The sequence below is a fragment of the Saccopteryx leptura genome, chromosome 6, assembly GCF_036850995.1.
Source record: "Saccopteryx leptura isolate mSacLep1 chromosome 6, mSacLep1_pri_phased_curated, whole genome shotgun sequence".
Taxonomy (NCBI): Eukaryota; Metazoa; Chordata; class Mammalia; order Chiroptera; family Emballonuridae; genus Saccopteryx; species Saccopteryx leptura.
Window position 1 is genome coordinate 25,610,927 of NC_089508.1, and position 26,439 is coordinate 25,637,365.

The 26,439-nt window shown below is 40.6% G+C and overlaps 1 protein-coding gene across 10 annotated transcripts in view; it reads right to left on the reverse strand.

Moving 5' to 3' along the window:
• Window positions 1–2,664: 2,664 nt before the first annotated feature.
• The window catches only part of TTLL5 (tubulin tyrosine ligase like 5), a 313,529-nt gene continuing 289,754 nt past the window's right edge, over window positions 2,665–26,439 (reverse strand). For 6 of the 10 annotated variants that reach the window (XM_066341422.1, XM_066341425.1, XM_066341428.1 and 3 more), the window contains one exon: window positions 2,666–3,868. Coding sequence is in view for 2 of the 10 variants with exons in the window: in XM_066341432.1 (XP_066197529.1) it covers window positions 3,846–3,868 (23 nt within the window). In the remaining 8 variants the exon portion in view is untranslated. Of the gene's footprint in view, window positions 3,869–26,439 lie in introns of all 10 variants that reach the window. The other 4 variants (XM_066341426.1, XM_066341431.1, XM_066341430.1 and 1 more) reach the window with 1 other exon arrangement.

The following is a 26,439-nucleotide window of genomic DNA, read 5'->3' on the forward strand; positions in this document are numbered from 1 at the left end:
GGCCGCAGATCCCAGAGCGATGCAGAGTTCTGTCATGGTGTCAGTGTGCACCTGACACAAACCTCGGCAGTGATCGAGAACCATCCAGCAGCTCCGCAAAAACACGCTCTCCAGGGAAATCACTTTACTGCTGGTTAAAAAACAAAACAAACCCCCCCCCCCTGAAACTGTCTGAAGCTAAAACCTGCAGGTTGAAGGGTGTGTATGAACCACTTTGGGGGGTGTGGACCTTGCTCCGCCAGGGTTCTCCCAGATTGAGCTTCTCACTTTGGTCACCAGGAGATTTTTCCTGCTTTGCCCAACCAATTCTAAGGGCTTCCCTCTCGGCCTTCATTCCACATGGCACCCATTCCTCCCGCTGTACTGCAGGGCCCACCGCTGCCACAGCGGGGGGGGGGGGCTGTCTTCCCTCTGACCCCCGGGAGCTGGGGGGGTCTAGAGAGGGATGTAGCATGTCCAGCATGTCCAGCTGGACGGGGGCCATCGCGATCCCAGCTTTCAGAGTCTATTCACTTGTGGCTGGCATTCTCCTTCAGTGGGTATGACCATGACCTGAGTGTTGATTAAAAATGAACAATTGCAGGCTGCAACTCTAGAGATGTCTTTGGGCCTGGGTAGGGTCCCAGCTGCCTTTTAAAAGCAACATTTTGAGAAGCGGTATAGGCCGTCCCCAGGTTACAAACAAGGTAGGTTCTGTAGGTTTGAGAATGTTGAAGTGTGTATAGGCACAGAAACGTTAAAACTGAATACTATGTAAAGACAAACATCTGTTTAAGTTGCATTTAGTACGTAAATGTGCCTGTTCCAACTTACTTACAAATTCAACTGGAGAAGAGACCTACAGGACCTATCTCGCCTCGGCCACGACCCGGGGTCTGCCGGGATACCGTGCCTGACATGATCGGTCCTTACTTGAAGCTTAAGTAAGAGGGAAATAATCTCTGTGGCCCTACAATAAACCTTTCTTGTTATACAAGCTCACAGGACATCACTGAAACACTGGCCTGTGGTTCATCCTGGTGAACCAAGGCAACAAGACGTGTTTCCTGAAGTGTTCCAAAGAAAACAGAACACACTGCGATTCCAAATATCCTTTTTATATTAGAGCTCCACTCTTCTCTTCATCAGCAGAGACAAATATGGGCGGGGGTCTGATGTCCGGGTTCCCCCACTCCACACGTCACTACAGAAGCTTGAACTATGATGGCTTGTCCATCTACACAAATACATGCTTGTGCCGGGGAGGGTAAGGGGAAACGCTGGAAATGATACTGCTGTTGGAGGGGGGACCATGTGGTCTGTCTGGTTAGTTACCGAGAGAAACCTAGTTCCAGTAAAAATGACTTGAGCGACCCTGGGTAAATGAAGAGCGATCTGGAGTCTGGTCCGACAGCTGATCAGCACACGGTGAACGCAGAAAGGAACTCCAGGACCCCTTCGGAAGAATGACCAAGGGCGGTTCCAAGCACTCTGCTTGGTCTACAAGTTCTTTCGCTGGGCTCACACTCTCTTATCCTTTCTCACAAGATCTGCATGGTGAGTCCCCCTGGACACCGGACTTGTCTCCTAACTAGTTCATAACTAACTTAGCCAAGAGGAAAGGTGACCCTCAGACTACCGGGCAGTCCCCGGAACATCCAGCACACATTCTGTCTTCTCCTGCAACCGGCAGACCTTCATCCTTCACAAGCAGCAAGGATGCTTGTGTGCTCCAGCCTTTGTTTCCATTCACTACAAAGGCAACAAAGTCCCTCTTCTCTCTGCTTGTTTGGGTGTCATTTCTCTTTTGGGGGTTTCAATGCGGAGTCTATAGGGCTTGTTGGAGACAGCCCGACTCTGGATTCTCACTCAGTAACGCCCTAGGGCAGCTAAGTCAGTCCTTTGGTGGCCTCTGCTGCCGCGTTTTAACCTTTCTCCAGCAGAGGCCAGAGAGAGGACCTGGGGAAGAGGAGGGAGTGGAGAGTGGAGAGTGGAGAGCAGAGGCAGGCAGGTGGGGAGCAGGCAGGGCTGCGTCCCGCCTTAGTGGATTGTTTAGGTAAACAATGTGCACTTGGACACAGTCACAGGCCGCTGGGGGACCTGTCTGCTGTGGCCTGACAGTGGAGACACTGGTACAGACCAGCCTCCCAGGTGCGGGAGTTGCCCTTGTGGAACATCCTGGACCCACTCTGGTAGGCAGGTAGACAGACCTGAGCAGAGCAGGGACCCTAGGCCAGCCTCAGGTCACCAAAGAAAGCCCCAGGAGCCTAGCAACAGCCAACACTGGGAAGAAAGACAAGGACCTCGCCCCTAAGGTGACCTTTCCTCCACTGGCATATTGCTGGTCATGTGGGCTAGACCCCTTAGCAGGGGAGTGAACCGGGGGCCAGAGAATACCCTAGGGGTAACATCTAGTCCTCAGATGCATTTCAGCTCCAGGCCCAGAAAAGCAGCAAAACCAGACAAGCAATGCCACCGCTGACCTCAGGACCAGCTGCACTGACTAATGACCCCCCTGCGAGACTTTCTCATGCTAACATATACGCTCAGCAGTGACAGGATTACTTCCATATGAAAAACGAATCTCATAGGAATAAGAGATTTAAAACTAGCAATGGGGAATGATAGGGGAACTCAAGAGTTAGAAATTTAGCTTTAGTAATAGTAGCTTTTAGTTACAATCAATAGGATTAACGACTAAAGCAAAAGCTTTGCTCCAGGTGCTGGATACATGCATGGGCCTACGTGACTTCATGAGGCTGCAAACAATCCACCTTTGTGCCCCAGGCCCAGGAGGTCTGCAAACAAATGGTATCTAAGGACACAGATAAAGAATTACTGGTCAGCAGATTTAATAATGTTAGAAGAATCCCTGGACTGCAACTTTTATCTAATTGCTTCTCCTTTAAATTCCACACCCCTTACCTACACCTCTCTTCCCCTCATAAAAAAGATTGGCTGAGACAAAGTAGTAAGATGGTTTTTGGGCACGGAACCCCATAGTCTCAGATCAGCCGCCTGAATAAAGCACCCATGAAGATTCCATCCCTGTCTCCGCTTATTTGGCTGCGTGGTGACAGGCAGCACCAGCGCGGGTATCTTTCCAGTTTCACCGCCACCTGCTGAAGCGAAGTGTAAGAAAACACCTCTTTATAGCTCACATTTCTAAAATGAAGTTTAAAAAATTTGCCCAGCAAAGAAATAAAATGAGAAGTTGGTCCCATGTTAGTCTCGTTGGTGAATAGTAATTGGTAAGAAATTAGTAAATGGAAAAAAAGAAAATAAAAATAGAATTACTTTATTAATTTTAGAAATCAGTAATTCCAAAGGGTGCCTTTCCTGGGGCTCGGGCTGGCAGCGCACTGACTCCTCTCCGCTCTCCGGGAGACCCCTGCTAGCCGCTTCCCTCTTCCCTCCAAACCCTCTGAAAAGGGAAGAACAGCTTTGGTCGATCGTGCTGTTGGGACTTCAGGCTTGTAGGAAATAAAGCTTAATACTGCAGTCTGGAAAAGAAGAGGAAGCAAAATGCAAATAGCCAAAGAGCCTCTTTTATATCATCTCTGTGGTGGCAGGAGAGGGCAGGGAAGGCCTAAGCCGGCGGGGGAGGGGCGGGGAAAGACACGTGTGCGCTGATGGGGTGGGTAATGCATCCGGTGAATGTCCCCGCTGCCAAGTTCCATCAAAATCCAGCGGATGTGTTTTCCTGTGCTGACTGGCAACAACCTACTGCCACTTCTGCTCGAAGGCTTTGGGGACTGAGGCAGCAAAAAAATACTATGGACTCCTCGCAGCGCTGGTGGACGCTTCACTCTAGGTCGCACACCCAGTAGAGAAGTCTGTAGGTTCTTCCTCCGCATGTTTGTGGTTCATCTCTTAGTGGGAGCTGGATCTGAAGAGAGAAAGTCAAGCACTGAGTGAGCACGCCGAGAGCAGCGTTACCGAAGAACGAGGAAGTGTAGTCCATGTAAAATGATGGTTCACCTTTAAGTGTTAACTTTTACTGGAAATCTTCCTAAAACACTCCTGGTTCTGCTGCTGCTTTTTTGTGTAGTTCCTTTAGTTTTTCTTTCCCATTTTCCCTAGATTTTATCCCTTTTGCTGCTTAAGGAGAAGATGCTAAAAATGTTAACCATTCCTAGACACTCAGGGCCAGTATTATTAGCCTTCAATATTGGAACTGTGGATGAAAAAGGGGCCACATGCTGAACCTGACCTGCTCAGGGAGGTCTGCCTGGTGGCCTTGCAGACTCAGTGACCTAAGTAACACACAGGATGGTCTGAAATTGGGTACTCATGTCCTAGGGTGGTATCTTACTCTGACAAACGTCCATGCTTACCTTAATGGAGCCTGTCTGTGGGCTTTTGCATCTATAACAAGGCACCTGGTAACATACCGTTAAAATGTAAGAGTAATCTGCCCCCCTCCCCTCAGGGCACCGCCCCACCCAGAGCAGAGACCTCAAATCCCTCCTTGTTACTATCCTGTTCATTGTTAACTGTTAACTGTCCAAACCTGCGCTGTAAGCGAGTCTATTCCTGTTACTTCTCACCCAGTCCCAGCGAGTTCCCTGCTGTGCCTTCTCCGGCCTCCCCAATCTACCGCCAATGGACGTCAAGTAACCCTTACATCTTCCCCTTTGATTCTGATGTATAAATAAGGGGTGAAATTGCCACTTCCTGGGACGTTTTCTCAATCCACTGAGATTTGGCTTCCCAGCAACTGTAGACCGTGGCTCAAATAAACTAATGAAAAACTCTTATAGGTTTGGACATTTCTTACATTGACAAAATGCATGGAAACACCGCTCTGAGTTTGTCTAAATCTTCCCTTAGTGTTGCTGTCAGATAACACTGCGCTCTGCACCCCCTGCCCGCTCCCACCGGACACGTACGCCCCACCTCCCAGAGTAAGAAATACCACCATTACCCTGAAGCTCCTGAGACTGTCCCGATCCCTTCCCATCCCTACTATCCTGAAGTTTGTGTTTTTCTTTCCCTTGTTTGCTTTTTGAAAAGAAGCTTATTTACTATATACTTATACAGTGGTCCCTCGTCTATCACGGGGGTTGGGTTCCAGAACCCCATGCGATAGGTGAAAATCTGCAAAGTAGTGACCTTGTATTTATTTTATTATTTATATATATTTTTAGGCTTTATAAACCCTCCCCACACTCTTATAAACCTTTCCCAAACTTATTTTGCTTATTTTACCACAAAAGTAATTAAAATATATAAAAATGCCTATATACCGCAAAATCCCACGATACAAAATTAGATATATACAATTTAAAAATCCGCGATACAGTGAGACCGCGAAAAGTAAACCGTGATATGGCGAGGGACGACTTTGGTATCCCTAAATACTCTATTGCTTTGCTTTACGTGGTGTTAAATTTTGTATTGCTGCTGGGACTATTCTTACATGTGATCTCGGTGCCCAGCTGAAGAAGCTGTCTAGGTACACTTAGGAGTGGAACTGCCACAAACACGTGAATCTTCAACTGTCTAAAAACAATGCCTTATTCTTTTCTAAAGTGGTGGTGCCAATTCACTCCTCTCTGGCAGTGGACGAGCTCCCCCTGCTCTGCAGGGTATTCCCAAATTTAAAACCTTTGCAAATCAAGTAATACAGTGGTATCCCACCCACTGTGGTTTCAATTAGCATTTCCCTGATTGGGAATGAGGTTGAGCATCTTTTCAAGTATTATTGCACATAAGTGTTTTTCCTGTTGTGAAATGCCTGGGCATGCCTTTTGCTTATTTTCCTACCAAGCTGTTGTTCACTGATGTTTTCATAAAACAGCTTTATTGAGATAGAATTCACATACCGTATAATTCACCCACTTAATGTGTAAAATGCAGTGGCTTTTAGTTATATTCAGAGTTGTTAATCCATCACCACAGTCAATTCTATAACACACTCATTGCAGGAAAACAAAACCCCATACCTCTTCGCCATCAGCCCACACGTCTCATCCCGAGCCCGAGGCAACCACTAATCGACTTTCTGTCTCTAGATATGTCCATCCTGGACATTTCCTGTAAGTGGAATCACACAGCACGTGGCCCTTTGTGTCTGTCTTCTTTCGCTTGTCATGTTTTCAAGGGTCATCCACATTATAGCACACATCAGTGCTCCATTCCTTTATGGATGAATAATATTCCATTGTGTGTATATATTGCATTTTATTTATTCACTCATGAGTTGATGGGCATTTGGGTTGCTTCCACCTCTTGGTTGTTACTAATAATGCTGCTATAAACATTCACATACAGGTTTGTTCAGAAAAATATTTTCATTTTTGTTGGATATATGCATGAGTGGAATTGCTGGGTCTTATGGTAACTCTGTGTTCAGTGGTTTGAGAACTGGCCAAACTGTTTTCCAAAGCAGTTGCAGCATTACAGTCCCATCAGCAATGTATGGAGCTTTCAATTTTTCTGTATCCTTACCAGCACTTGTCAGTGCCTGTCCTTTCGTTAGGGCCATGCTGGTGCGCGTGGAGTGGGATTCACTGTGGTTCTGATTGGCATTTCCCAGTGGCGAAGGATGCTGGGAACTCTTTCGTGTGTTACTAGTGCTATCTCCTTTGTGTGTTCACATCCTTTGCCCATTTAAAAAACTGAGTTGTCCTTTTTTATTATTAAGTTGTATGACTTCCCTGTATGTTCTAGATACAAATCCTTTATCATATACATGATTTCCAAATATTTTCTCTCATTCTGTTGGCTGGCATTTCACTATCTTGACAGTGTCCTTTGAGGCACAAAATTTAAAAATTTTTGACGATGTCCACTTTGTCTATTTTTTTGTTTTGTTACTTATCCTTTTGATGTTATATCTAGGAAAACTGCTTAATGATTTTTAAAGTTCTTTAATATCTTGGGTATAATTTCTTGGTTCTATGTGTTACCCAAATGCCTTCACCTAGTTTGTGATTTGTCTAACTCTCTTTATGGCGCGCATATATATATATATATATATATATATATATATATATATATATATATAATTTAAAGGTTGCTTCATTATTTATTAATTTATAACTAAAGTCTTACTCAGAAATAAAAATTAGACTGCATTTAGATACTTAACAAGTGGCCTTTTCAGAAAATGGTTTTTAAAAAATGTTAAGATGTCTAAAAAACCAAGATAGTCATCATAAAAATAGATGGTTTCTTTTAAAAAAACATTTTTGCCCTGGCCGGTTGGCTCAGTGGTAGAGCGTTGGCCTGGCGTGCAGGAGTCCCGGGTTCGATTCCTGGCCTCGATTCCCGGCCAGGGCACACAGGAGAAGCGCACATCTGCTTCTCCACTCCTCCCGCTCTCCTTCCTCTCTGTCTCTCTCTTCCCCTCCTGTAGCCGAGGCTGCATTGGAGCTAAAGATGGCCCAGGCGCTGGGGATGGCTCTATGGCCTCTGCCTCAGGCGCTAGAATGGCTCTGGATGCAATAGAGCGACGCCCCAGAGGGGCAGAGCATCGCCCCCTGGTGGGCATGCCGGGTGGATCCCAGTCGGATGCATGCGGGAGTCTATCTGACTGCTTCCCCGTTTCCAGCTTCGGAAAAATGCAAAAAAACAAAAGAAAAAAAAAAACATTTTCAAGTAAAAAATTTCAAACATACACAGAAGATAGGATAGTACAAGAAGACACCTCCATGTCCCCATAATCTACCTTCGATAATCATCAACAATCTACCTTGTTTCGTCTCTCTCCCAGATTTCTTCCTGGCACACTGCACAGCACACCCACGACAGTGCTTCGCTTCACCCATAAATCTTCAGTATGTACCCCTAATGTCTAACGACTTAAAGAAAAGAGAAAACAAAACAGCCCCCCGCCCCCGCACACTATCTTTATGGTGTCTTAGAACTAGTCTGAATTCTTCATTTGAATCAAGTCACATCTATCACTGTTCATCTTCACAAGTCTATACTTTTGTGGTCTAATTTAAAATCCTTCCCTTTCACCACGGACACAATGATACTGCCCTATCATTTCTCATAAAAAATGGACACTGCTTTTCATAGTTAAATCTTTAATCCATTCTAAATTTGTGTACAGTGCGAAGCACAGATCTAATTTCATTTTCCCCACATAGTAATGAGTGGTCCCAGCACTGTTGAAAGGCCCACTCTTTCCTCCTCTGACTGCCATGCTTCTCTGCCATAAACTGCTTCCACACAGCAGGCCAACCTTCGGCCCTCCTGCCTGGCTGGCACCACGCTCGCTCTCTTCATTACCCTAGCTTCCTGAGAAGAGTTCCCGGTATATGGTAAGACAAGCCCCTATCTCTCATTCCCATTCTTCAGGAATACAGGGTTATTCTTGGCCTTTCCGCTTCCATGTAAATTTTAGAATCAGCCTGTCAAGTTAAAAAAACAAACAAACCAACAAAGAACCAAAAAACTAATAAACTCTCAAATCTACAGATCACTTTTGGGGAGAACTGACATCTTTACTAAATTTTTAATCTATGAACATTTATCTCTCATTAATTTGTTTTTTTTAACTGACTCAATAGATTTTTATGTTTTATTTTCTTTTTTATTAAAATTATTTTCTTTTAACTTGTTTTTAGAGAAGAAAGAAGAAGAGAGAGAGGGGAGAAGGGAGAGAGGGAGAGAAAGAGAGAAACATCGATTTGTTCCTGTAAGTGCCCTGACTAGGGATTGAACTGGCAACCTCTGTGCTTCAGGATGAGCCTCTAACCAGCTGAGCTATCTGGCCAGGGCTTTATAATATTTCAAAATAACAGGTCTTACAACTCTTTCATTAAACTTCCCCTAAGTACTAAATACATTTTGATAGTTATACCTTTGATACACAGGGTATCTTTTCTATAATCATACATTCTCCCTGTTTGTTCCTAATGTATAGAAATGTAATTGATTTTGAAAACTCTCTTCTGAACCTAATCATTTATTTGAACATTCTTCTGGTTTCCAATCAAACACATTATCTGAGAATAATGACAGAATTATTCTTCCTTTCTGATTCCTGTCAGTTCTGTTCCCTTTTTTCTTTATTGACGTGTCTTTAGCCCACCACGCAAGGGCAGTAAGGGTCTCCTTGTCTTGTTCCTCATCTTAAAGGGAACGTTTTCCAAGTTTCTCAGTTGACTGTATGATAGTTACTCTTGAGTTTTTGTAGAGATACTTTATTTTTAGGTTTCCTTCTATACTTAGTCAGCTAGGATTTTTTTTAAAGTCATAAAGTTACTGAATTTTATCAAATGCTCATTCTGAATCCATTGAGAGGAGCCTATGGCTTTTTTCCTCTTTAATCTGTTACTACATTAAAGTACATTCGTTAATTTTTAAATATTAAAACAATCCTTGACTCTCTGTGATAACCCTAACTTGATCATGATGTATTCTGTACAACATTGCTGGACTCAGCTTGCTAATGTTTCATTCAGAGTCTTTTCACATTTATAGCCACAATTAATAAGATTGTATACCTTTTGAACTTTTGTGGGGGAGGCTGTCCTTGTTAGGGTTCGATATTAAGATAATAAAAGCTGGGAAGTGTTCCCTCTTTCCCTCTATCTGGACTAGTCTGTAGAAGATTGGTGTATCTGATCCTTGGATGTCCAGTACAACCATAAATGCCTGGTGGTTTATTTGCAGAAAAGCTTTTGTTTTTGATTCGCTCTCTTGATAACTAAAGAAATATTTGGGCTTTACATTTCTTCATGAGTAAAAATTTTAAAGTTAAATACTACAAATGTAATCCAAAACTTCACCAAAGTTTTTAAAATGTATCAGCATAAATTTATTCTTAGTATCTTCCTACTACTATCTGTTTAAATCTCTGAGGCATGTATGATAATGTTCCTAATCATTCCTCCTGCCTGTATGTTTTCTATTTTATTAATTTCCTCCTTTATCTTATTTATTTTTCTTTACTTTCCAGTTTCTTTGGATTTATTTTGTTCTTTTTTTATGTTAAGCCAGATACTTAGCACATTAACTTCCAGCTTCTCCTCTCTTTACTGTGTCAATATCCCTTTAATATTGCTTTAGCTATATTCTTCAGGTTTCTGATAAATAGTAATTCCTAATTATGATTTTCTTGCTGAGTTAACTTCTTACTTTCTAAACACATGAAGATTTCCCAGTTATCTTTTTGTTACTTCATTGTGATCTGGGAATACAGTCTTTGAAATGTGATTTAAGGCCTAGTACAGTTTCTGTAAACACTCATGGACGCTTGCAAGAATGTGCATTACGCATTTATTTAGTGTGATGTTCTATAGATCTATTCGATCTGTAAATTGTATGGTTCAAGTTTCCTGAAACATAAGTGATTTCAGACTGCTTGATATACCTATCACTGAGTTACATTAAAACATTCCAATATGAAGGTGAATTTGTCTATTTCTTTTTGTGGGTCTGTTAGTTTTTTTGCCCAATAGATTTTCCATAAATATTCATTTTATTTAATTTTTAATATCAGTAAATATACCAGTTAAAATAAGTCAACAAGGTAAACTACTTTCCTGGTGAATCTTTAGAACTTTTAGCCATAATGAAGTGAGTGACCCTCTTTATTTCTTGATGTGCTCTTTGCCCTAAAATCTATTTTGCCTGATGAAGATAGCTACATTTCCCTGGCATATCTTTTCCCAACCTTTCATCCTTTTAATATCTTGATGTCTTAGACATCTCTTTTAAATAGGCTAAAAATGAATTTTTAATTCTATGTTGACAATTAGACCATTTTCTGCTACCTCTCCTGCCTGACGTAGCAGCCACAGAGATCCTGTTAAACCAGGGGTTGGGAACCTATGGCTTGCAAGCCAGATGTGGCTCTTTTGATGGCTGCATCTGGCTCGCAGACAAATCTTTAATAAAAAAAATAATACGTTAAAAATATAACACATTCTCATGTATTATAATCCATTCCTTTCCTACCGCTCATGTTCATGGTTGTGGGTGGCTGGAGCCAATCACAGCTGTTCTCCAGGACAACACCAAATTTTTATTGGATAATGGTTAACGTACATGGGTGGTTGTGAGGTCAGGAAGTAAACTTCCCTCCTTTTCATCAAGTAGTCAGCTAGCTAATTGCAGAAACCCTTTTGACGAAGATGGTTAAAAGAAAAAAAGATGAGGAGTATTGTACTTTTCAGCAGGAATGGACAGAGGAATTCACCTTTGTGGAGAGAGCAGGTTCTGCAGTGTGTCTAATATGCAATGAAAAAATTGCATCAATGAAACAGTCAAATATAAAGTGGCACATTGACAAACGCCATACTACATTTGCATCGAAATATCCAGCAGGGGACGGCAGGAAGAAAGCATGTCAAGAGCTACTGTGCAGAGTGCAAGCTAGTCAGCAGCAACTCCGTGTTTGGACCCAACAAGGTGACTGGAATTCGGCTAGCTTTGCTGGTGCTTTAGCAATTGTGAGAAACGGAAAGCCTTTCACAGATGGGGAGTATGCCAAAACATTCATGCTTGATGTTGCCAATGAACTTTTTGACGACTTTTCGGATAAAGACAAGATAATCAAATGAATAAAAGACATGCCTCTGTCGGCAAGAACTGTTCATGATCGTACTATCATGATGGCAAATCAAATTGAGGCAACACAAGTGAAGGACATAAATGCAACACCATTCTTTTCTCTCGCTTTGGATGAGTCAACAGACATAAGCCATTTATCCCAGTTCAGCGTGACTGCAAGGTATGCTGTCGGTGACACACTACGTGAGGAAAGTCTTGCTGTTTTGCCTATGAAAGAGACAACAAGAGGGGAGGATTTGTTCAAGTCTTTCACTGAGCGCTAAAGAAAAAAAAATCTACTGATGGATAAACTTATTTCGGTGTGTACTGATGGTGCTCCGTGCATGGTGGGGAAAAACAGAGGATTCATAGTGCTTCTTCGTGAACATGAAAAGAGACCCATCCTAAGTTTTCACTGCATCCTACATCAGGAGGCGCTTTGTGCTCAGATGTGTGACAAGCAGCTTGGTGAGGTGATGTCGCTGGTCATTTGGGTGGTCAACTTTATTGTTTCCCAAGCTTTAAATGATTGATAGTTTAAAACGCTGCTGGATGAAGTTGGGAATAATTATCTTGGTCTGCTTCTGCATACAATGTGCGTTAGTTGTCAAGAGGGAAGGTGCTCAGCCGTTTCGCGGCTTGTCTGAGCGAAATCTGGACTTTTCTTAAAATGAAAAACGTTGAGCATCCTGAGTTAGCTAACACTGAGTGGCTCCTGAAGTTCTACTATCTCATGGACATGACTGAACATCTGAACCAGCTCAATGTGAAAATGCAAGGCGTTGGAAATGCAGTCTTATCCCTTCAACAAGCAATGTTTGCATTTGAAAACAAGCTGGAACTCTTCATCTCCGACATTGAAACAGGTCGTTTACTACACTTTGAAAAACTGGGAGAGTTTAAAGATGCATGCACAGCAAGTGACCCTGCTCAACATCTTCATCTCCAGCAGTCATTCAAAGCACGCTTTGGAGAATTTCGTGAGCACACTCGTCTTTTTAATTCATCACCCATCCACACGAGTGTGCAGTGGACAGTGCCAACCTGAGTTACATCCCAATGTCTCCGTCAGAGATTTTGAGCTACAAGCTGCTGACCTGAAGGCCTCAGACATGTGGGTGAATAAGTTCAAGTCACTGAATGAAGATTTAGAAAGGCTTGCACAACAGCAAGCAGAGTTGGCGAGCTAACACAAGTGGGGAGAAATGAAAAAACTTCAACCCGCGGACCAGCTGATTGTCAAAACTTAGAACGCGCTTCCCGTCACATACCACACACTGCAGCGTGTGAGTATTGCTGTACTGACAAGTTTGGTTCTACGTATGCATGTGAGCAGTCTTTCTCACATCTAAAGAACATTAAGACCAACCTACAATCACGTTTAATGGATGGAAGTCTCAATGCCTGCATGAAGCTTAACCTCATCACGTATCAACCAGACTATAAAGCCATCAGCAAAACCATGCAGCACCAGAAGTCGCATTAATGGTAAGAAGTACTTTATTCACCATTGGTTAGCAACAGCATAAAAATGTTATTAAAAAGAATTCAGAGACTTATTGTACTTTAAAAGTGTTGGTCTTACATAAAATGCACACATTTACTTGTGTTTAGTGTTAAACATATTGTATGGCTCTCACGGAATTACATTTTAAAATATGTGGCATTCATGGCTCTCTCAGCCAAAAAGGTTCCCGACCCCTGTTTTAAACCCCAAATCATCTCATGCACTCCTCTGCTCAGAAACCGCTGGTGGCTCCTACTTCACACAAAGGGAAAATGAGTGCTTTCCTTGGTTTACTGGGTCTTTCATGATCTGGCCCTTCACCATCTCATGAGCCTCATCTATGCCCTCTCTCCTCCTTGCTCCCCACATGCAGCCCACTGGCCTGCTCGTGGTTTCCATACATAGCAGCCACAATGCCCCGTCAGAGCATGTGCTCAGGCTGTTCCTCTGCCTGGAATTCCCTCCCCTTGATATCCACAGGCCTACTTCCTCACCTCCTTTAGGTCTCTACTGAAATGCCTCTTCCTGACTACTCCTATTTAAAACAGTGACTCTCCCCATTCTGTCTTCTTTCTGTGCTTTATTCATTATTTTTGTTAATTTTTTTATTTATCAATTGATTTGAGAGAAAAAGAGAGAGAGAGAAACATCAATTTGTTGTCCCACTTAATTTATTTATTCATTGGTTGATGCTTTTATATACTCTGGTCGGGGAATGAACCCACAACCTTTGCATATTGGGATGACACTCTAACCAACTGAGCCACCAGGCCAGGGCACTTAATTTATTTTTTTCTAGAACGCTCACTGCTATCTAATGAACTATCTGTGTTACTTATTTGGTTTGTTGTCTATTTCTCCTTTTAGGGATTTTGGGCTGTTTGGTTGACTGATTACTGGTAGTACCTAGAGTGGCGCCTAGCACATAGTAGATGCTCAATAAATATCTGTTGAATGATCCAATAACTGACTTTAATAGAAACATTTAGTCCGCTCACATCTGTAACTTACTACCATTCTTATTTATTTCTACTGTCTTCAGTTGGGTTATTTGTTCTACCTTTCCTGTGTTTTCTTTCCCTCCTTATGAATTTATTTTTTCCTCATTCCATTTCTCTCTACTATTTTAGAAGTTTTATATTTCTATTGCTTTAGTAGTTACTCTATTCATTTTTGTATTTGTATATATTAACTAAAACCCAAAATTAATCGTATCTTTAGCCTCCTTACAGTATAAAATCAAGTTAGACTGCTTAAACTCCAATCACATCCTCCGGCCCTTGATTTACACAATACTGGTGTTGAATATTTTGATCCCCTTCCTCTAACCTCATGAGAACATTATTGTCATTTTATTGTTGTTTTCGTATTTTCCCACAGTTTCACACACTCTGTGCTGGTAATTCCTCCTTGCATCTCAGACCTTTTTCTGATATCACCTTCCTCTGTTGGAAATACATTCTTTAGAATCTCCTTTTGTGGAGGTTTACCAGTGACCAATTATTTGGGGTATTAGGTGTTGGAAAATGTTTAAATTTGATCCTCATCCTTGAAAGATAATTTTGCTTAAAATATATCTCAGGTTTGGTAATTACTTTCTTTCATCAATGGCAATGCTGCACTGCCCTTCCACTGCTGCTGTTGAGAAGTGTGCGCACTGTCAAACAGACTGCCCTGCTTTGCTGAGCCTTCTTCCCACTCTGGCTGCTTTCAACATCGTTGCCTGCGCTGTTCTCAAGTTTCAGCACGCTGTGTCTAGGTGTGGATTTCTGGTGATTCGCTACAATTTGTGTAACATTCACTAGTTTGGGGAAATTTTTAGCTATTATCTCTTCAAATATTGACCCTCTTCCATTTCTTTATTCCCAGAACTTCAATTAGACATGTATTAGGCCTTCTCACTTGTTTTTTTCCATCACTTTTTCTTTCTGTGCTGCATTCCAGATAACTTCTATAAAAATATCTTCCAGCTCATTAAATTTCTCTTCAGCTCGGTCTAACCTGCAGTTAAGCCCACCCATTGATTTTTAAACTGTAATTACTATGATTTTCCATTCTAAAAATGCTATCTGGTTCTTTTTCAGATCTGTTTAATCATAATTTTAACCTCTTAATTTTTACTCATACTTTTCCTCCCTCCTTTAATTTCTCTAGATATATAAGAACATTTATTTTTTTACTATGTATCTGCTAATTTCAGTATCTTAGTTTTTGTAAGTCTAATGCTGTTGCTGGCTTTATGGTGTCACATTTTCTTACTGTTTCTGATTTTAAATTGTGATCTCAAAGTTCTTAGAACTTTACTATAGGAATTACTAGAAATTTGAGTTGAAGATTTCCTTCAGAAGAAAATAAGTATTTGATTCTATTAAGTGCCTAAAGCCACTACTAGCTTAGGACCACTTTAAGCTAAATTCTCAATCTGAAGTTTTTCAGGGCACCTAAGGAATATAAATTCATACCCAAGCTTACGTGGGGCCAGCTTGTAGTCATGAATGATCAGGGGTCTCCTATACCATCTCACGTAGCACCAAGGTTTAAGGCAGGTAATTTTCTTTCAGAACTTGTGGTGGTCGAGGTAGAGTGGAAAGGGAGAGATTATTCCCACTTGACCTTTACATGTAAGTACAGCCCCTTGGGACATCTATATATGAGGGGTTTCCCACTAGACTTGCTACCTTGGAATTTACCTACTGTCCTTTACATACTGCCATAATTCTGGTCCAAAGTGGCTTTGGTCACACTTCTGCCTGGTGACTCAGTACTAGGACCACAAGGGCTGGAAAGGTACACAGGAAATAATGTGACTGCACTTCCCCCTCACCACTTTGGTGGCCATGAAATAGCCTGACTCTTTTTTTTTTTTTGGTAGGACTTTGAAAAACCAGTCATTTAAGTTAATCTACTTTCTTATTTTTCATTTTGATGTCCTGGCCTGAAAATTCCTCTTTTTGTTTGGTCAAATGTCTATGGATCATATTGTCTATTTACACATTCACTTGGTGTTTATCAAATAAATGAAGTTACATTATTTTAGATTAGTTCTAAAGTCAATAAGCAACACAACATAAAATATAATGAAAATTACTCTTAAACTTTTAAAGCAAGATGACATCAGAGTAATGGCAGCGTGAGAGATACCTTTGATCTCTCCCCTTAAAATTTCAACAAACTGAACAGCTATAATGCAGCATAGTAACCCCAGCTGGGCTCTCAGGCTTGCCTAAACAACCCACAGAATCAATTAAAGGTGGGAAAAGGTAAGAAAGGGGTGGAAGATAAGACACGCTCATGGTCAGGCTCCAAAGAGAAGAGAAACCCAGACTGTCTGGGGTTTTTGTCTGCCGGGGCTACAGAGTGGGGAGAAACTCAAGAGTGACTGGGTCTCCCTCTGCCAGGAGGAGGAGAGACACCGGGGACAGGTGGGGAGAGAGTAAACCAAAGTGGTGGTAGAACGACAGGTCACTGCCAGCATTCTCATGGTCTGCTGGCAGCCTGCACTTGGGACAGAGACAGGGAAATACAAAGTGTGGCCCCCTAAACTCCCAGATCCCACCTCCCTCACCTTGCATGGTACAGAGAGTGGTAGAGATACACCCCACAGCTAGTTAGACAGGGCCACTCTTTCTCCTGAAGAACAGAGGTGCTCTGTGTCTGGTCACCTGATCGAAGAAGACATGGGGAGGAGCGCCCGGAGGCCTGAGATCGCCATCGCTAAACCTGTAAGACCCTCGCAACATGCTCCACCCATCACGGAGATTGCAGCCTTGCTTCCATCATTATGACAGTGACATCTCGTGGAGGTTAGCTCAGGATTTTTATAGAGCTAAAACTTATAATCCAGTGTCACCTACTAGGAAAAAAACCCAGAAAAAGCTCTTAGACCTGAATTTTTCTTTTTTCCTCTTTTTTTCTTTTAAACTTTATTTTTTTTTAATTTTTATATTTTTATTTTTGGGTATTTTCTTTGTTATTGATTATTGTTTCTTGTTCTTTGTTTTGTGTGGATTTTCTCTTACTTTTTATTATTTAAAAATCTTTCCTTTTTTTTTGTACTTGTCTTTTTTGTTTGATTTCTTAATAATACCACTCTCAAATGCCATCAAGGCAGAAGAAAAACTAACACTATGGCAACATAAGAAAGAGATATTGTTCAGAAAGAAAATGAAAACTCTCTACTAAGAATTTTTTTTGTATTTTTCTGAAGTTAGAAGCAGGGAGGCAGTCAGACAGACTCCCCATGTGCCTGACCAGGATCCACCTGGTATGCCCACCAGGGTGCTGCTATGCTCTGCCCATCTGGGGCGTTGCTCCACTGTGGCCGGAGCCATTCTAGTGCCTGAGGTGGAGGCCATGGAGCTGTCCTCAGTGCCTGGGCCAACTTTGCTCCAATGGAGCCTTGGAGAGGAAGAGAGAGACAGAGAGGAAAGAGAGTGGGAAGGGTGTAGAAACAGATGGGCACTTCTCCTGTGTGCCCTGACTGGGAATCGAACCCGGGACTTCCACTCTACCGCTTTGATGCTCTACTGCTGAGCCAAACAGCCAGGGCAAGAAATCTTAATACATGGAAACCTTGGAGTTAAATGACAGAGAATTTAAAATTGAAGTTCTGAAAATATTCAATGAGATGCAAGAAAACACTGATAGGTGATTTAATGAGCTCAGAAAACAAAATGAATACCTCACCAAGGAGACTGAAACTTTAAAAACAGAAATGAAGAACTCAATACATGAACTGAAAAATGAGCTAGAAAGTTTAGCTCGTAGAACAGGCCAGATATAGAAGAGAATCAGTGACTTTGAAGACAGGCAACTAGAGATGATACAGAGAGAAGAAAGAGACTCGTGAATTAAAAAAAAAAAAGGAGTGAGAATTGTCTGACTTCATCAGAAAGAACAATATAATAATAATGGGTATATTAGAAAAAGAAGAGAGGGAGAAGGGAATAGAGAGCCTATTTAAACAAATAATTAATGAGAACTCTGCAAGTCTATAGAAAGAGTTAGATCCTTGAATCCAAGAAGTAAATAGAACACTGTGTTGCTTCAACCCAAATGGGACTTCTCCAAGGCACACTGTAATAAAAATATCAAAAATCAATGACAAAGAATCCTCAAGGCAGCTAGGGACAGAAGAACATATAAAGAAAGGCCCATCAGGATATCACCTGACTTCTCAGCAGAAACTCTACAAGCCAGAAGACAGTGGACCGAAACATTCAAAGTACTGAAAGAGAGGAATTACCAGTCAAGAATACTATGTCCATCAAAGTTATCCTTCAAATATAAAAGAGAAATAAAAACTTCTCCAGACATACAGAGGCTGAAGGAATTTATCACCAGAAAACCCTCAGTGCAGGAAATATTCAAGAGGATTATAAGAACAAAACAAATCAAAACTACAAGTAAAAGCTTGAACCAGGTCACAATAAAAACAAGGATAATTTTTGACAACAATAACATAAAAGAGGAGAGGATAAAGATGTGCAGTAATAAATGAGGATGGAATACAGAAGCACTCATAAAACAAAGGACTCTTATACATATGAAAAATTTTCTCTTAATAACTTAATGGTAACCATCCAAAAAAACCAATACTGAAACACATAGCTTAAAAAATTAAGAAACAGGGAAAAGAAGTATGGAATACCACCAAACAAAAACAACTGACACAAAAGAGAAAAACCACAGGAGACACAGAGTTATCAGAAAACAAAACATAAAATGTGATAAGAAATCCTCAAGCGTCAATAACAACCCTAAAATGTAAATGCACTGAACTGACCAATAAAGAGGCATAGAGTAGTAGATTGGATCAAAGAGCAAAACCCAACCACATGCTGCCTTTAGGAGACACATCTATATTGCAAAGACAAAAGTAGACTCAAATTGAAAGGTTGGAAAAAAATCCTCCAAGCAAATAATATTGAAAGAAAGCAGGTGTAACCATACTGACAATGCTGACTTCAAGACCACAAAGGTAACAAGAGATAAAGATGGACATTTCATAATGATAAAGAAGACACTATATTAAGAAGACATAATACTTCTTAATATATATGCACTGAACCAAGGAGTACTAAAATACGTAAGACATTTACTAAGAGATATAAAAACAGAAACAAAAAGGAAACACATAGTTGGAGATCCCAACACCCCATTGACAGCTTTATATTGAGCATTCAAACATAAAATCAATAAAGAAATATTTGCCTTATATGACACAGTACACCAAATGGACATAACAAACATTTACAGAACATTTTATCCCAGAACATCCGATTACACATTCTACTCCAGTGTGCATGGAACATTCTCAAGGACAGACCATATGTTGGCCCACAAAACTAACCTTAACAAATTCAAGAAGACTGAAATTATACCAAGCATATTCTCTGACCACAGGCTTTGAAATTAGAATTCAACTGCAAAGTCTAGCCTGTGGTGGTGCAGTGGATAAAGTGTCAACTTGGAATGCTGAGGTCACTGGTTTGAGATCATAGGCTTGCCTGGTCAAGGCACATATAACAAGCAATCAATGAACAACTAAAGTGAAGCAACTATGAATTCATACTTCTGGCCTCAACCTCCCCTCCATAAAATCAATAAATAAAATCTAGAAAAAAAGAAAAAATTCAACTACAAAAAGGAAGTAAAGAAACCCACAAAAATTTGGAAATTAAACAACATACTTCTAAAAATGACTGGCACAAGGAAGAAACAAAAGGAGAGATCAAAAGATATAGAGAAACAAATGAGAATGACAACATGGTATATCAAAACTTCTGGGTTAGAGCAAAAGCAGTAATGAGAGGGAAATTTATATTATTACTGTCTTCTATCAATAAACAAGAGAGATCTCAAATAACCTAATATTACATCTGAAAGAAGATGTAGAAAAAAAAGAACAAAGGCAACCCAAAGTCAGCAGAAGAAAGGAAATAGTAAAAATTAGAGCAGAAATAAATAAAATAGAGAAAAAAATCTATAGGAAAAATTAATCCAACAAAGAGCTGGTTCTTTGAAAAGATCAATAAAACTGACAAACCCCTGGCTAGACTCACTAAGGGAAAAAGAGAAATGATTCATATAAACAAAATCCAAAATGAAAGAGAAATTGCCACAGACATCATAGATATACAAAGGATCATACTAGAATAGTATACTATGGAAGATTATATGTCACCAAATTCAACAATCTACAAGAAATGGATAAGTTCCTAGAACTATACAATCTTCTTAGACTGAGTCATGAAGAAGTGGAAAACCTAAGTAGACCCATAAGCAGGGAGGGAACTGAAACAACTATCAAAAACCTCCCCCAAAATAAAAGTCCAGGATCAGATGGCTACACTAGTGAATTCTACCAAATATTCAAAAAAGGTTTGGTATCTGTTCTTCTCAAAGTCTTCCAAAAAAATAGAAGAAGCAATACTTCCTAGGACACTTTGTGAGGCTAACATAATCCTGATACCAAAACCTGGCAAGGACAACACTTAGAAATACTACAGACAATATCTCTAATGAATACAAATGCAAAAATCCTAAACAAAATACTAGCAAATCTAATACAACAATACATTAAAAAAATAATACATCATGATCAAGTGGGATTTATTCCAAGAGCACAAGGATGGTTCAACATATATAAATTGATCAATGTAATTCACTACATCAATAAAACAAAAGACAAAAATCATACAAACATATCAATATATGCAGAAAGGCATTCGATAAGATACAACATCCATTTATATTCAAAACTCTCAATTAAATGGGTATAGAAGGGAAGTACTTCAACATAATAAAGGTCATATAGGATAAACCATCAGCCAATATCATACTAAATGGTGAAAAACTGAAGGCCTTTCCTTTAAAATCAGGAACGAGACATGGTTGCCCACTTTCTCCACTCTTATTCAACATATTACTGGAAGTCTTAGAACAATCAGGCATGAGAAAGAAATAAAAGCCATCCACATCAGGAAAGAAGAAGTAAAGGTTTCACTTTTTGCAGATAACATTATCTTATATATAGAAAATCCCAAAGACTCCACTGAAAAACAATAAACAAATATAGTCGTTTCAGGATACAAAATCAATATACAGAAGTCTACTGCTTTCTTATTCACCAACAATGACACTTCAGAAAATAAAATGAAAAAAAAATCCTTTTACAATCACAACAACAAAAATATACTTAGGAATAAATTTAACAAAGGATGTGAAGGATCTATATACTGAAAACTACACAGCATTATTAAAAAAATTGAAAAATACACAATGAAATGGAAAAATATTCCATGTTCATGGATTGGAAGACTCAACATAATTAAAATGGTGATATTGCCCAAGCAATATACAAATTTAATACACTCCCCATTAAAATTCCAATGCCATTTAAAAAAAAATAAAACAAAAAAAAATCACCAGATTTATGTGGAAGCATAAAATACCCCAAATAGCCAAAGCAATCCTGAGCAAAAAGAATAAAGCCGGAGGTATCACACTACCTGACTTCAATAATCAAAACAGCATGGTATTGGCAGAAAAACAGATATACAGACCAATGAAATAGAATAGAGAGGCCAGAAACAACCCCCCCCCCCCACACACACACACTCACATCATCTTCAACAAAGGAGCCAGAAGCACACAATGGAGAAAAGAAAGCCTTGTCAATAAATGGTGCTGGGACAATTGGAAAGCCATAGGCAAAAGAATAAAACTTGACTACACCTTGTCCCCATGCACAAAAATTAATTCAAAATGGATCAAAGACCAAAATATAAGATCTGAAACAATAAATTACATAGAAAAAAAAAGGAACTAAATTTATGGACCTTGACTGTAGAGAATTTTATGAATTTGACCCCAAAGCTTCTGCACAGCAAAAGAAACAACAAAACAAAAAGGCAGCCAACCAAATGGGAAATGATACTTACAAACAACAGCTCTGATAAGGGGTTAATATCCAAAATATAAAGAACTCACAAAGCTCAGCAACAAACAATCCAATTAAAAAATGGGGAAAGGACCTGAACAGACACTTCTCCATGAAACCATACAAACAACAAATAGATATATGAAAAGATGCTCATCCTTGCCAGCTATTAGAGAAATGCAAATCAAAACCACAATGAGATACCACTTCACACCTGTTAGATTGGGTGTTATCAACAAGACAGGTAATAAGTAGTGTTGGAGAAGCTGTGGAGAAAAAGGAACCCTCATTCACTGCTGGTGGAAATGTGAATTGGAACAACCATTACGGAGGACAGTATTGTGGTTCCTCAAAAAATTAAGAACAGCCTGACCAGGCAGTGGCACAGTGGATAGAGCATCAGACTGGGATGCAGCGGACCCAGGTTCGAAACCCCGATGTCACTAGCTTGAGCGCGGGCTCATCTGGTTTGAGCAAAAGCCCACCAACTTAAACCCAAGGTCGCTGGCTCCAGCAAGGGGTTACTTGGTCTGCTGAAGACCCACAGTCAAGGCACATATGAGAAAGCAATCAATGGACAACTAAGGTGTCGCAACGTGCAAGAAAAACTAATGATTGATGCTTCTCATCTCTCTCCGTTCCTGTCTGTCTGTCCCTGTCTATCCCTCTCTCTGACTCACTCTCTGTCTCTGTAAAAAAAATAAAAATAAAAAATAAAATAAATAAAAAAGAAAAAATTAAGAACAGCTTGATCAGGTGGTGGCGTAGTGGATCGAGTGTTGGACTGGGAGCAGAGGATCCAGGTTTAAAACCCATAGGTCACCAGCTTGAGTTCAGGCTCATCCAGCTTGAGTACAGGCTCACCTGCTTGAGTGTGGGATCATTGACATGACTCCATGTCACTGGCTTGAGCCCAAAGGTAGCGGGTTTGAGCAAGAGGTGACTTGTTTTGCTGTAGCCCCCCTGGTCAAGGCACATATGAGATAGCAATCAATGAACAACTAAGGCGCCGCAACAGGGAATTGATGCTTCTCATATTTCTCCCTTCCTGCCTGTCTGACCCTATCTGTCCCTCTCTTTGTCACATACACACAAACACACACACACACAAATAAATAATTAAATTAATTAATTAAGACTAGAACTACCATATGATCTAGCAATCCCTCTACTGGGTGTCTGCCCCCAAAACTTGAAGACACTGGTACACAAAGACACATGCTCCTCCATGTTCTTTGCAGCATTATTCACAGTGGCCAAGACATGGAAATTAAAGTGTCTCGTCGATAGAGGATTGGATAAAGAAGATGTGGTACATGTATACAACGGAATACTACTTAGCCTTAAGAAATGATGACATATTGCCATTTACGACAACATGGATGGAGCTTGAGAACATTACACTAAGTGAAATAAGTAAATCAGAAAAAGCTAAGAACTATATGATTTCACACATAGGTGAGATATAAAAATGAGACTTACGGAAATAGATAAAAGTAAAGTGGTTATCAGGGTGAGGAGGATGGGGGGAGGGGAGTAAAGAGGAACAAATATATGTTGATGGAAAATGATTTGACTTTGGGTGATAGGAACATAACACAATCAACAGTTCAAATGTTATAGAAATATTTATCTGAAACCTATGTACTCTAATTGATCAATGTCACTCCTATTAAATTTAATTTTCTTGGCCCTAACCGGTTTGCTCAGTGGATAGAGTGTATGAACGTCCTGGGTTTGATTCCCCAATCAGGGCACACAAGAAAAGTAACCATTTGCTTCTCTTCCCCTCCTTCTCTTCTTCTTTCCTTCTCCCCCTCCTGCAGCCAGTGGCTAAACTGCTTCGAGCATTGGTCCTGGGCGCTGAGGATAGCTCAGCTGGTTTCAAATGAGTCAGCCTCAGGTGCTAAAAATAGCTCAGCTGACTCAAGCCCTGGCCCCAGACAGGGGTTGCCAGGTGGATCCTGGTTAAGGCGCATGAGAGAGTCTGTCTCTCTGTCTCCCCTCCTCTTACTTAAAAAAAAAAAATTTTTTTCTAAATTAAAAAAAAAAAAAAATAAAGATATGTATACAGATTAAAATAAAACTCTTAAAGCACCTGTAAAATACATTATTTTGTATTTTGACAAATACTTAGACAAATACCAGAGAGTCCAACGAGCCCTATTTTTCTTCCAGCCTGCTGTTCTTCCATTAGCACCAGGTTAAAGTAACTGGTTATGTTACTTTAACACAGTGAATTAAAATATCTTTAAACACGGTGATTGACATTTGCTAAGGCAAAATACATGACAAGAGGCACCTAGGCCCGGAGAACTACCGAGGGGCCAGCGGATTTACATTCCTTGCTCACTCAGAGGCTTCAGATCCCTGACGGGAATGGTGCACAGACTTTTCTAAACTACTGAAAAATCTGTTTCTTTCACTTTATTTTTTTTTTTTGGGGGGGACACTTTGTCTTGCATATATCATTCATTTTCCATATTACACTCTTTCAAGTGCAGAAACCACATCTTACAAATCTTCATATGACCTGAGCTCCCAGCATTCTGCCATGTAAATATTTACATGGGAACTGCTGGGTAAATATTTGATTGGCTGATGTGGGAAATGATCGTTAGCAGTGTTACCTCACGGGTAGCAAAAGACTCCCAACTGACATACAAGCTATACAACTGGGACCAGAAAAGGCCTGGTGTAATTAGCAGCAACGCACACCCTGACCAGAGCTCCTACCCCCTCATCAGCTCTTTGAAGGAAATGGATACAAAATTTCAATGCCATTATCTGAATGGTGGCTTCTCCAGTTGAGAAAAGATAGAGACTTCATCATGACTTCCAGATCAGTAAAGTAGGCCCAGACCCCGCCTTGGCCAGTTGGCTCAGTGGTAGAGCATCGGCCCGGTGTGTGGAAATCCCAGGTTCAATTCCCAGTCAGAGCATACAGGAGAAGCGCCCATCAGCTTCTCCACCCTTCCCCCACCCTTCCCCCTCTCCTTCCTCATTATCTCTTCCTTCTCTTCCCAACCCGCAGCCAAGACTCCATTGGAGTAAAGTTGGACTGGGCACTAGGGACGGCTCCATGGCCTCTGCCTCAGGCGCTAGAATGGCTCCAGCTGCAACGGAGCAACGCCCAGATGGGCAGAGCATCTCCCCCTGGTGGGCATGCCAGGTGGATCCTGGTCAGGCACATGCAGGAGTCTGTCTGACTGCCTCCCTGCTTCTAACTTCGAAAAAAAAAAAAAAAAAGGCCCAGATCTCAAACAATATGAACATATAAATGGAGTGATTTTTTTTATATCTCTCTAATGTCTGAGGTGAAGAAGAGAAATAAAATTAGAAACTTAATTTTAAAAATTACCTAAATGTAAAGACTTCATAAATTGTGCTTCTTAGGTCTGTTCCTAAGGCCTTTCAACTGATCAGCGTGGCCCTGGTAGTAACTCCTGGCTTGGTAAGAAAGAGACTGAAATTTTGGTTTGGTAAGAACGCGACTGAATGAATCAATTTATTTATATCTTGAGTGACATTAGGAGAAAGAAACAGCTGGGGAGTGAGGGCCAACCTGCTGGCCCCTCACCTTCCTGGGCACAGCTCCAGTATGTAGGAATGAACAACACAGGCACAGAGTATCAGATCCATTTCATGAAACCCTGCCTGGGTGACACAAAGGCGCCGGGCACAGCTGCAAGGAGTGTGCTCAGGGCCAAGGCAGCCCGAGTCACGCTGAAACGCAGCCGCACGGGAGAAGGGAGCTGGCTGACCACACAGCGCCACCAAGCTCTCGCCCCCTCCCAGAAACCCTCCTGCTCCATTCCTCATGAACATTACAGGCACTTGGCTTAACTCTTACATTCTAAAACAAACATGGGCTCAAGTGTCCATCTGTGGGGGAGATTTACTTTTTACTTGCAAAATAAGTGTTGAGTAGTTTCAACAAAACAGTTTTAAGGAATTCTACCATAAAGAACTAAAGTCTTATATACAACAAGCTCAATTCTTCTAGGAAAAATGTGCATAACTCATTTCTGAAAGTATACTGAATTCTTATAAACCTGTAAAAAACCATGTTCCCTGTACTCTGTGGCTCCTTATTACAATAAACTTGTTAGATGGACATGATAAAAATTACATCATGGAATAGAAAGATATAAATCTATTTGAAGGACTTTCAAATGTCTTCAGTGAAAAATGTTTATTTTTGTAACTACATGTATATAGTTAGTATCCCAAGGACAGGCCATTTGAACATGTTTGAGGTTTTCTCTTTTTTCCATAAGGCTACTTAATAACTTCCCTTTTATGAAAATTTAAAAATTGCAAAGCTGATCTGAATCAAAGTTCTTGGAATCTAACTCTTAAGATTTATCTACCTTTATCTAGAAGCCTAAGCCATATACACATATGTATTTATATGTTTATAAATAGAAAACATATTTATAAATTAATAAATCATTAAAAAGATGATTTCAGAAATTTGTCTTTACTTTCTTAA